Genomic DNA, 13,187 nt, shown 5'->3' with positions numbered 1-13,187 from the left:
AGTGGTCTAACAGCTTCATCTGAATACAGGCGGATCAGTGTTGAATGCAAGCATATTTCATGAGATGGCACCTGAAGGAAGGCAAAGTAAATGCTTGGTAAATTCTACTTTACACTCTATTTTAAAATGTCATGAGGGCCTTCCAAACTTTTGCATTTCAGCATTAAGGATGGGAAAATGGAGAAAAATAAAAAGCAAACCATCAGCACAGACTCCATGTGCTTCAGAGGCTTTGTGGTTTTATTGACCACCCCAGGAAACAGCCCCTGTAGCCAGCCAGAGCTGACCCAGGTCTGTTTGTCCTCAACAATCCCACAGAGCCCAGGCCAAGCGCCTGGCAGACATTACTTGCCCGCCTCTAGTCCTTTCCCAAATTTGGCATCTTAGCTCAAGGTAATCACTGTGCAAACACATTTTATCAACTGGTAATTGCTTTTGCTAGGAACAACATGATAGAGAATTGATTTTTTTAAATGTGTTCTTAGTAGCTAAAGCTGCCACCATAAAATATTGCCAAGTCCCTGCATTTTTCTTTATAAATGAAAATCTAACACACTCTGTAAGGGTTTTCTTCCTTCTCCAACCTCCCAATTCAGATTATTTACCTAATTAGTTAACAGGATAGTTATCTGTTAACAGCATGAAGTGTGATTAACTTTTATGCAGCTAGACTACATCTAGCTTCAGCTGTTATTAAAACTATGTCTGATTTTGCCATCTCATTTATTTGTACATTCATTCATTAAAGAAATATTCCATGAACACCTGCTCTGTGCCAGGGAACATACCAAGTACTCATGAGGACACCAGACATGAAGCTTACAGAGGAACAAAGTGGTTACGACAGTCACATCATCACTCATAAAAGTTAAGAATTTTACTTGCCAAGAAAAACAAATTTGGAATTTCTCTAATGATATTTGATGCTAAAATCATTTTAATAGTTTCTAAAATATAAACACAGATAAATAGCAGGAAAAGCAAAATAGAGATGAATTAAATAAATGATTCCACTTTACCTTTGTGTGTGACACCTATTTTGTAAATAAAATTTAAAGTTGTTTGAGTTCACAATAAAAAAACACTTTAGATGCAAAGTGGTTATTAAAGCTAAATTAAGTTCTTAGAACTATCGGATAGTTTGGTAGTTTTTCTCTTGAAAACAATTTTTTAAAATAATTGAAGACTGCAGATCATTTGACCTTTTATTGTCCTGGCTAGCTGTTTTGAGACATAGAATCTTAACTCTCCCATTTGTTTACAGGTAAACAGTGACTGATAACATTGTTCAATGTGCATGAATAAGCTACAGAAATGCAACTCCAATCATAGTTTTCACTTAAAACATGAAATTATAATGTACTTATCAGAAGACATAGCATAATTCTGGAAAAGTAAACAAATTTTTTTTCTTAGTTGCTTTGGGGAATAATTATGCCTCTTTTTCACTATGTGTTTGATTTAGATATATGAAGCTTTGAGGCTGGAATATACTTAAGAGGTCATTTTTCCATCCCATTGTTTTATACTTTGTATACTGATTCTCTTTTATATGTAAGCCACTCTAAATTATTTTGCAAGATATATACTTACCCCAGTGTGTAGTAGAATAAATTTGACAGTGTGTTACTTTTTCCATGGTATTTGCATTTTACACTTTCCTTTTAAATATGGAATTTAAAGTATTGCTTGCCTTTGATAAAGGAACTTCAAACAGCAATAGGGACATATGAAATCACTCATTGTGTCTCGGTTTCTTTAACATTTGACAGATATTTATTTCAGTATAAACAAATACCTTGAAAAGTCCTGTGATACAGACTGAAAGAAAATTAAGTGCTTTTTACGTTGACATCTAAATGTTAGAATGATTGCGTTGCGCTCTTCACTTTTGAAGAAGGTAGGTGATCTAGATGGTCAAGGTAGCTTCATTTAGGCTCCAGTTCCTCCAGGTAGAGATTCTAAGTAGACAGAAAGAAGACCTAGCCATGGGTACTAAGAAAATGCAATGGAATGCTGATTCTGTGTCCAAAAATGATCAAGCTCTAGTTTACCACATCAAATAAAATCAAATAAGAATTAGTTAGGGAGCTGTACTCCAAGTAACTTATTCATAGGAAGTGAATATTAGTAATTCCCTCCAAAATAGCATACTCAGTAACATTTGATGGATAGAATATAACATTGGAAAAAATTATTCTTAGCACCTATAAAGCTTAATTGGAAATCTACGCCTAAAGCCTAATTATTTTTTAAAATCATGGTTTATTAAAATTGTAAGGTAAAATATTAATCTTGAGGACTAGTGGCATATGGATTGACTTAATCACTGTCCATTTCCCTGCACTTCAGAATCAATTGCTCAACAAAGTAATAATAGCTGCCCATAGAAACTACTGTCTCAAAGGACTTTTAATGCAAAGCACTTCTCCTGCTGGCCAGGCTAGCAGGTAAGAGGGAATGCTAACTACTGTACTATACAGTTAAGAATGAAATAACTGGTTTGGTTGATGGTTCTTTTCTGTATATTTTTATTAGGGACTAAGGTCATCATTTTTGTGACATGAGCAGTTTACTTTTAACTTCATAAGAATGTTCTAAATTATAGTTCTCATGATTTAAATTATTTGCTAACTCATGCCTGTGATTCTTGTTGTGAGCTCAGTGTGGAAGGAGAACTAGACCATTATCAGACAGCCTGACTCAAACTTCTATGGAGTGTGATCTGACCTACGTCCTTTCCTCTTGTGTAGAAGAGGCTAGTTGTATTTGTCCTACTATTGTGCAGACCTACTTTGAGAATTAAATATGATAACCTTTGTTAGATGACCTTAGGACTGCCTTCATCTTTGTTTGGAATATGATGAAGTATGACAGAATGGAAAAAAAATGGGCCAAAAGCTGAGTTCTGATCTCGTCCGAGCCATTCGGGAGACTTAGAGAACACTGTGGGACATTTGCGTTTTTCCTTTGAGTCTTAATTTTATCTTCTTCTCTTTCTATCTATCATCCATTGACCATCCAACTATCCATCCATAATGCAAAATAATTATGGTGGAGAGTGAAAATACTAAATAGTGCTTATTCAGAAACTAGTACAGTTTCTGAAATATGGTAAGTACTCAATAAATAAACAATAGTTTATCTTCCACTATTCTCAACCCATCTGCTAAATACCAGAAGGAGGAAAGTATAAAATTCAAGGCAAGACACTTCATTTCAACTAATTATTCTTGAGATATTATCAATGTTATATGTCATTAGTAAATATATTTGCTTCCAGATCTATGTTTCATATTCCCTTAATAAAAAAGTAGCTCATAGCAGCATTTTTTATAATAGCCAAAAACTGGAAACAACCCAAATGGCCATGAAGTGATAAATAGATAAATGAAATGTAATATGTGCATACAATGGGCTGCAATTCAGTAACAGGGGAATGAAGTATTGAAACGTGCTCCAATATGGACGCACCTTGAAAACATTATGCTAAATGAAAGAAATCTATCACAAAAAAACCACGTTTTGTATGATTCCATTTATATGAAATGTCCAGGATAGACAAATACATAAAGACCTAGTGGTTGCCAGGGACTGGCGGGGAGGAGGGATTAGGGGGTGACTGTTAATAAGTACAGGCTTCCTTTTGGAGGTGATGAAAATCTTCCGAAATTGACCGTGTTGGCTGCACAGCTCCTTGAATATACTAAGAACCATTGAATTGTTTACTTTAAATAGGTGAATTATATGGTATGTAAACTATCTTCATAAAACTGCTTTAAAGAGGATTTTGTAAGTATAGTATGCTCAAAATAATGCACTGTCTTAAGGATTTCTGGTACGTATCCTTTGTTGCCAATGAAGGTAATTAGTAACAACTATTTAATTGGTCCAAAATTAAGTGAGGGGAAAATAGTGTTATAAAATGCTGTCATTTCGTCTTCTCAATGATTACTTAAAATCTTCAGTTAAGCGAAAAGAGAAAATGGCTTGTACAAAATTAGGCCCACTTAGTTAACGCTGAGTCGCGTTGATAGATGTAATTTTATTGTTTTAGGTCCTAAACCTAGTGCAGTCCTATGTGACCCTTCGAGTCCCTCTGTATGTTTCCTACGTGTTCCACTCCCCCGTGGGGGTAGGAGGCTGGCAGCATTTTGACTTGAAGTCAGAGCTTCGTCTCACTTTTGTGTACGACACTGCCATCTTGTGGAATGATGGAATTGGCAGCCCCCCAGAGGCTGAACTTCAAGGTGAGTTCAGAAGACTTGGAACATTCTATAGTTTTGTAACCTATTTAAACTATTTCAGAGGATTTTTTTTTTTTTTGCTATTGCTAAAAGGTAGTACTAGCAAATTTCAGTATAGTTTCATTTTCTATTCTATAATAAGATAATTTCACCTTTTTCATCAAAAAGCTTTAAATCATATTAGGGCTTTAAATTTTGTGTAATATGTGATTATTAAATATAACTTTATATATTTCATGGATATTTTATCCTTGTGATCTATTTTAGGTTATTAATTATTTATGTGTTACAAAACACAACATATGTATTTTTCTGAATTCTAGAAAATGGATAGAGGAAGCTCCAACGAAAGCAAGAAATGACCAAGGGAAAAAGTTACACATTTTTATTTCTAAAAAAAAGAGGTGTATTTAAATTACATACAAATTATGGCCTGAATTCTAGTCATGACTCTACAACTAACTAGCTGTGAGATCTCAAACATATTGCTTAACCTTTCTGGGACTTAAATTTTTCTGAATGATAGACAAAACTTCTAATACCTCTTTCTGATTTAAAATTCTATTACTCTGGGATACTTTAGCTGAATGTCTGCGAACTCTGTGAATGCCACTAGTTCGAGTTCGCAGGCATTTGCAAAACTTGGTTTCAATCTCCATGTTAGACTCATAGTTCAAAGTGCACAAGCATCAGTCTAATAAATCCATTAGGAAGATGAGTGCTTTTTCTTTTTCAGGCATGTGTTACTGTTCCGATTCCACAAACATCCGTAGTGTCCTGCCACTACTACATTTTACTAGCCAGCAGGAAAACAGTTAATAGTGCACATCAAATGTAAATCTACTCTCTTAAGTGGATTAAAACCTATTTATGCTCTGTTCATTTCGTTGTTGTCTTTTTTTCTCCATGTTTCATTTTGAATAGTTTCTATTTGAGAGCAATGTGACAGGTAATATGATCACCCTGAGTTATGATTCCAAATTATTTCAAATGTTTTAAGTCTATGTCTTGTTTTAGAAGATGTATATTTAAGTTAATCTTAATGAGGATTTTTCTGTGGTTCCCAACCTCCACATAGGATCTCTTGTTTCCTTCTGATTTCTGGAGCCAAATTTTATCAAACTGCTAAATTTCTTGGGAAAGCTTCAGAGCTTTCTTTAAGTCTATAAAATTAAGAATAATTCTGGATAACTCAAACCTATTTCTATTTACGTGTCCGAATCTCCATCATTTTGACAATTTTGTCATGCCTCTCAATTTACAGCTTCATTTTTGTAAACTCAAATTAAAAAAAAAAAAAACTTGGTCTATTGTAAGTAATCTGTGTATTTCGTAGTGACTTCACTCATGTTACTTAATAATTCATTTTGGCTCCCTTTTCTGCTTAGAAAAGAAAATGAAGATACTTCTGCCTCCGTTATTCAGAATTCTTCTGATAATACCCTTTGCCCAGAATGCTTAAAGACAAGTCAAACCTGAATTAATTTTTGGAAGGAATCTGTACATAAGGAGTCTCTGGCTACATATATTTTCATTCTTGGTACTCTCCCCATTATAGGTTCTCTCTATCCAACCAGCATGCGCATCGGTGATGAGGGGCGTTTGGCCGTGCACTTCAAGACAGAGGCTCAGTTCCATGGCTTATTTGTGCTGTCACATCCCGGTAAGCCCCGTTATCTTTTAACAACCACTCCTCACGCAAAAAGGAGGTAGATTTTCCATCTTCACACATTTCAGCCTGCTTCCCTGTTACCACTGAAGCCCTTAATCTCAAATGAATTGTACATGTGCGATTATCTCCATGAGGGCTTGATAATTGTTCAGCTTCACCTCATAATCCACAAAATTATTATGATGCAGACTTTCAGAGAAAATGCAAAATAATTGGAGTAAAATTAAAAGGAAACCCTATTGAGTTCATTTTAAGTGAAGTTTTCCTTAAAGAGCATAGGAATAATCATTTCTTTCCCTGCTTTGCTGCCATTGTGCAAACTGAATTGCAGATGATTCATTCAGCAAGCACTTCTCTTTTCACAGCTTTTTCCTAGATACTGTGAGAAACCCTTTTAATAGGGTCAGAGGAGGTACTTCACTTTCATATTTAAGTTTTGGACATGTTAATTATGTTTAATAAGTATTGGCTATGCAATTTTACTAACTGTGATGCACTGTGCTTTGAATATCAATAAGGCAGCAGTCGATAAAATCCCACATCTAACTTCATTTGTTTTTTGTTTTTTTTAATAAGGGACGTTTCACTAGAAAGAGCTTATTTTTTATTTGACTCTCCAAACCGGTAACATGGAGAGTCAAATAAAAAATAAGCTATTTTTCTGCCAGCTTATGTTAGATTGGAAAAGGGAAAATAGTTCACTCAACATCTTTATAGCCTTTCTTTTTCTGGACTTGAACTGTAACAAAAGAGAATAGGGCTGAATAATTATGAAGAGAAAGAGGCTTCATTGTATTTTTATGGAACTGAGCTACAAGAAAGAAAGAATCCAAAAAAAATCATTTTGCTTTATTGTATTGACAGTTCCGGAAAATGAGGATTTTCTTGTCTATACGGTTTTCTTCTACATGCCTACTTTCTAATAAACTTAATCTTTGTGTAGCCATGATTGCAGGCAATCTAAGTAAAATTAGACTCCATTCATAAATTGGGTTTGCCCAGCTGTGTGGATACTAATAGACTATTTTAAGTTCAGCTCATAGCTTCACTGCATAATAAATGCATTCACATCACCATTTATTGTGCTGCTGTGACTCCCCAGAAAGTAGCTCTGAACAATTTGAGCATTTCTGTACAATTATATTTTGACAAAACTATAGAGCAGAAACAGCACTGAAGTAGGAATCAGAAAGTCACATCCTAGCTGTGTGATCTTTGGAAAGTCACACAGTCACAGCCCAGTTTCTTCATCTGCCAGAGGAGAATAATTATGCCAACCATGACTGCTTTGCAGCCTTCTTATAAAAACAGAAGCAAATAATGTCGGATAGTTTATTTTGAAAACTCTAAACTGTTATGCATTCTTTTAATTGAACCACTATATCATTATTATCATTACTGGCACTTTCCTAGCATCCTTTACAAGCTCAGTGATTATGTCAGCTGATCATCCAGGCCTGACATTTTCCCTCCGCCTCATAAGGAGTGAACCAACCTATAACCAGCCAGTACAGCAGTGGAGCTTTGTCTCCGACTTTGCCGTAAGTGACTAAGACTCTTAATTAATTTTCTTCTGCTGCTGTCATCCGACTACACCTCAGATTTTTAAATGTAATATATCAATATCTTCTCTTCAAAGGTACGTGACTATTCAGGGACCTATACTGTGAAGCTGGTGCCATGCGCTGCCCCATCACATCAGGAATACCGCCTGCCAGTCACCTGCAACCCCAGAGAGCCTGTCACCTTTGACCTTGACATCCGATTCCAACAGGTGTGGCTTATAGAATTATTATCTCATGACTTGAAGAATCCCACTTGGTTTTTCATTTATTAGTAAAAAAAAAAAAAAAAGTATCCACACATGAATGACTTTAATTCTTGCATGCTGAAAAGATATCAGATAGTTAAGGAAGCAAGGGATAAAAGAATGAGGAAAGATTTGCTCTTTATCTGTTGTTAGTACAGGATGTAATATTCAGAGTTTAAATGTATGCAATGGTTATTTTTTTCTTATCTGATCTTATCTTGTCTCCTCCTGAAGTTTGTTGTCTTGGAGATTTGAGAATTTTCCCCACACTTCTGCATTTCTTTTCTTGTTCTTCTCTAAAGAAAATGAAATCCTGTAACTCAAACCACCTCATAGTACCTAATTGCCATTATGTATTATAAAAAATGTGTTGGCATCTTTTTTTCAAGAATATATACTACTGGCCTTCTCTGACAATGATATTTACAAGTGCTTTATATACCCCAAGAAACCAGTGGAAATGAGCTCAAGCAATGCTATTTAGTCCCATTCAAAAAAATGACTTGACCCCACCAGTTTTGCCTTCTCAAGGACAAAAGCCATGTTACAACTCCCTAAGTTGGCTTGGTATGGAGTGAAAATTGCGGTGCAGTGTTTAGCATTCTACAGTCAGTCAGTGTACGGTGAATGTATGTATCTGTGAACAGTATGTTTGTGCACCATCAGAACCACCGATGCATAAAGGACTTTTACCTTTGGTTTTAGGTCAGTGATCCAGTGGCTGCTGAGTTTAGCTTGAACACCCAAATGTACCTGCTCTCTAAGAAGAGTCTCTGGTTGTCTGATGGATCCATGGGATTCGGGCAAGAGAGTGATGTTGCTTTTGCAGAAGGTATCACTTTACAAATGAGAGGGATGCTCTGTTTGTCATGTATATCTTTTGTGCTTTGCTTTTTGGGGATTGTGTTTGAGGGGGGAAATGATAGCTTCTTTTATGGTTTTGAGAACATAACTGAGTCTTTACCCACTCTGGCTGGTGTGGGAAGTCATTGCGATTGGTTATATGTGACTGGGTACCATTTTTTTCTGAGGAAGCTAATCTCTAGCTGTCTTACCTAAGTGACTTTTGGAAAAAGTCTAGATGATTTCTTGAATGATTTTTTTTTTCAATCTGCGTAAACTTAAATGCTGCAGCTGCATGGGACTGTAAATGCCTCTCAGGCAAAGATTGTGCCTGCCTTACTCAATGGTAATATTCAGCACCTAGCACACATACCTAGCAAAAATACCTGGCACACACGGTAGGGGTTCAATAATAGTTATGAAATAACTAATTGAACACCGGGGGTTTCATTAAACCCTCTTTCAGAAACAAAGTTAATTAGGCTTTTTATCGATACTTTCTTTCTTTCTTTCTTTTTTTTTTTTTTTTTTGAGATGGAGTCTCACTCTGTCGCCCAGGCTGGAGTGCAGTGGTTCAATCTCGGCTCACTGCAAGCTCCGCCTCCCGGGTTCACGCCATTCTCCTGCCTCAACCTCTCCGAGTAGCTGGGACTACAGGCGCCCGCCACCACGCCCGGCTAATTTTTTTGTATTTTTAATAGAGAAGGGGTTTCACCGTGGTCTCGATCTCCTGACCTCGTGATCCGCCCGCCTCGGCCTCCCAAAGTGCTGGGATTACAAGCGTGAGCCACCGCACCCGGCCCTATTGATACTTTCTTTCTTAGTGTTATTCTATATTGTATCAGTATGTATCTTATCAACTTATTTTTATAAACTGGACTTGAACCACAATGAGATATTATTAATGTCAAATTATAGGACAGACCTTTGAAATTATTCCCACTAGTGGCTAAGCATCTGAGACTCAATAAATATTTAGTCACTTGTGGTTAGTCTGCAAAGTGGTCTTACCTGAGGCCTGGGAATGTACCAGATCCTGAAGCTCATACAAACAGGCCTTCAACATTTGATGGTAGATGAGGGTGGCAAGGAAATAATCTCTGTGTCCTCATTGTCATAACCTGTTTACAGTGTCACATTGATATACCTTATCACATAACAGAAATAACATTTCCACATCTCTATTTCAGGTGATATAATTTACGGTCGTGTCATGGTGGATCCTGTCCAGAACCTGGGTGACTCCTTTTACTGCAGCATTGAGAAGGTGTTTCTATGCACTGGAGCTGATGGCTATGTTCCCAAGTATAGTCCAACGAATGCAGAATATGGCTGCTTAGCCGACTCTCCTTCACTCTTATATAGATTTAAAATTGTGGTAAGTGCTTTGACCCAAAAAATGAGCTAGATAGATTTTTCAAAGTTCAGCTTCCTTGTCTTCTATTTAAAAACAAGGCTGGGCACAGTGGCCACACTAGTCCCAGCACTTTGGGAGGCCAAGGTAGAAGGATCACTTGAAGCCAGGATTTCAAGACCAGCCTGGGCAACATAGTGAGACCCCAGCTCTACAAAAAATTTTTAAAAATTAGCCGAGCATCGTGGCACGTGCCTGGAATCCCAGTTACTTGGGAGGCTGAGGTGGGAAGATTGCTTAAGTCAGGAAGTTCAATCTATGATCATGCTACTGCACTCTAGCCTGGGTGACACAGAAGATCCCTGTCTCTTAAAAAAAAAATAGAAAAACCAACAAAATGATCATTTTTAGTGAACCAAATGGTGACATTTTATAGTAATTTGTACTTGCACAAAACAAATAGGGAAACATGCTGTCCTAGCAAAAGCTGTGGCATTATCTACAGCAATCACCACTTTCCTTACTGCTTAAAGGACAAAGCTCAGCCAGAGACACAAGCGACCAGTTTTGGAAATGTCCTATTTAATGCCAAACTAGCAGTGGATGACCCTGAAGCCATTCTCTTAGTGAATCAGCCTGGATCTGATGGATTTAAAGTCGACTCAACACCACTCTTTCAGGTAGGCCAAAAACAAGCTCATTTGTAATAGCTATGTACCCACATGCAAGTTACGGAACATTTATATGCCTCAGATGTCTCATATGTAAATAGCAGTAATAGTGATATTGCATACAGTTAATGGGAACATTGAACAAGATATGGCATATAAACCACATAGCCCTATACTGGGCATATGGTGAGCACTCCGTAAACCCAGCTTTTATTATTTTTGTTAGCAATATATCTGGCTTTCATAGCTCTTAACACTTTTATTAATGTATTCATATTATTTTAAGACTATGTGTAATGAAGAGTCTTATTTAGCCCAGAATATAAATCTGTGTCTGACAGTTGAGTAATCTGCTTTTCTTATTCAAAACTTCCTTCCTGCTGACTTTTCATGAATATCTTAATTAGAGTGATCTTGTGTGAACTGCCGAACTCAGGAAAGCAATTGTGCACAGCTCCACTCCCAAAGATTTCAGAAACCAAGATACAAATTCCTGACTCAGGGATCAAAGGTAGAGGGGGACACAAGCAGCCACCACAACACTGAGCAGACAAATGCCACAAATTTCAAGATGTGCTTACACTGTAAATCTCCGCCAGAGCAAGTGCAACCTTTAGGATATTTCCTGAAAATTAACCCGACAGGATGGCCTGGAGAAATGTTATTTTCATTCAACCTAAGGAAGGAATCTTAAGAAAGCATGTTTGTTATTCTGAATCTTTTCAAACAAGAAGTTGAAGTATGATATGTTTTTTTTTTTGCCATTAAATCTCAAAGCATCTGACCTTTCTAAATCTTGCATGCTTCAAAGACTCATCAGAAAATTCATCCTTTTCCAAAGCCCCAGAAAAGCTTGAAAATTGATTTTTCCCCCCTATGGTCTTATATGCAATAAGCAGCAAGACACAATGAAAAGAGTCTTGGGGTTCAGAAGATTTGAGCTGTAGTCCTGCCTCTGCCACTAACTGGTTGAGTAACATTGGGCAACTCACTTGACTGCTGCATATTCTTCTTTACTCATTTTTTTAATGAATAAGCTAGACTGTATAATCCATTAATAGTTCTTTAGAACTCTCCCATTCTATGACAACAGGTACCAGATATTCACTCCCTTAAGAGTTGCACAGAATATATCACAGAGTGCTTTGCACAGAGCCCTGCACCTAGTACTCATTCAAAAATACTAAGTAATTTGATTCTGCAGACTAAAATAAATCATTTATTAATATCTCTGCCATTAATTTCTCTTGCAAAGAGTCATGGATTAGGTTGACATGGTATCTAGTATTTCCTAACAAATAGAGTTGTGCTTTCTAGGTCGCTCTGGGCCGAGAATGGTATATACATACGATCTATACAGTAAGATCAAAAAACAATGCCAATCGAGGTATTGGCAAAAGAAGTGTGGAGTACCATTCTCTGGTGAGTCAAGGAAAGCCCCAATCCACCACCAACAGCCGGAAGAAGAGAGAAATCAGGGGCACACCCTCGCTGGCATGGGAGATTGGTGCTGAAAACAATCGAGGAACAAACATCAGGCACATTGCCCTGGACCGCACCAAGAGGCAGATCCCCCATGGGAGAGTACCTCCGGATGGCATCCTTCCCTGGGAGCTCAACAGCCCCAGCTCTGCAGTCAGCCTGGTCACTGTGGTGGGAGGCACCACGGTGGGGTTACTCACCATCTGCCTCACTGTCACTGCAGTGCTGATGTGCAGGGGCAAGGGAAGTTTCAGGGGGAAGGATGCCCCGAAAGGCTCCAGCAGCAGCGAGCCCATGGTGCCCCCACAGAGCCATCACAATGACAGCTCAGAAGTTTGATGACCGCAGGCGGAATTCAACCTTTTCCTTAAGTGCCTCAGAAAAGATCACGATGGAACCCTAAATACTTCTGGTAAACCACAGAGAATGGAGGACGTCTATGATGAAGCTGCTCAGCGAATATGACTGTACTAATGTCGTTTGATTTGAATTCTCCATACTCTTTTATGCATCAAAGGACAAATAAAGACACCTTTCCTCTTGCCCCGAAGGCAGCAACAACGTACTCACATGTACACAGAGCCATGGATAGATGGTGAGGAATGTATTCCTCATTTTAAACATATTCTCTATGCAGTGGAGAAAAATCTATTAAAAGGTGCTAACAGACCCTCTTACAAGTGTAAAAGGAGTCTACTGTTGCTATGTTAGTGTGAATGTTGAAGGTGCAATTATCACATTGTTTATTCATTGTATAACAGATTATTACTAGAAAGGTTTTCGTTGCTAGTCTGGAAAACTGGTGAACACACTGTTTATTATGACAAGTTTTCAAATAGGTGAAGACAACGTAGAATTATGATCCGGGTGGCTCAACCCACAAATCAACTGATCTACTACTTGGGAGACAGTGGAAGGAAAGATAGAGGGAAGGAAGTTCACTCACTTGAATTTGAATTGCTTCTCATTCTCATCAGACCCTCCTTGTTTTGTTTGCGTATTTAATTTTAAATTAAACCAAAGAATATGTTAATTCTGGAAGAGATTTTTAAGAGATGCTGCTCTGTTTTGGCATATAGTGAGTAATGGTAAAGCTCTTGCATGGTAG

General features: G+C 37.4%; 1 protein-coding gene across 1 annotated transcript in view; it reads left to right on the top strand.

Annotated features, from left to right (window-relative positions):
- The window catches only part of FREM2 (FRAS1 related extracellular matrix 2), a 185,972-nt gene extending 173,554 nt beyond the window's left edge, over positions 1-12,418 (top strand). Inside the window, exons 17-24 of the mRNA XM_003270299.4 lie at positions 4,058-4,250; positions 5,806-5,910; positions 7,333-7,460; positions 7,559-7,693; positions 8,435-8,561; positions 9,763-9,950; positions 10,460-10,606; positions 11,915-12,418. Of these exons, the coding sequence (XP_003270347.2) occupies positions 4,058-4,250; positions 5,806-5,910; positions 7,333-7,460; positions 7,559-7,693; positions 8,435-8,561; positions 9,763-9,950; positions 10,460-10,606; positions 11,915-12,418 (1,527 nt within the window). The remainder of the gene's footprint in view (positions 1-4,057; positions 4,251-5,805; positions 5,911-7,332; positions 7,461-7,558; positions 7,694-8,434; positions 8,562-9,762; positions 9,951-10,459; positions 10,607-11,914) is intronic.
- Positions 12,419-13,187: the final 769 nt, after the last annotated feature.

Source organism: Nomascus leucogenys, chromosome 9 (genome assembly GCF_006542625.1).
Source record: "Nomascus leucogenys isolate Asia chromosome 9, Asia_NLE_v1, whole genome shotgun sequence".
Taxonomy (NCBI): Eukaryota; Metazoa; Chordata; class Mammalia; order Primates; family Hylobatidae; genus Nomascus; species Nomascus leucogenys.
This window is presented reverse-complemented; position numbering and strand designations above follow the sequence as displayed.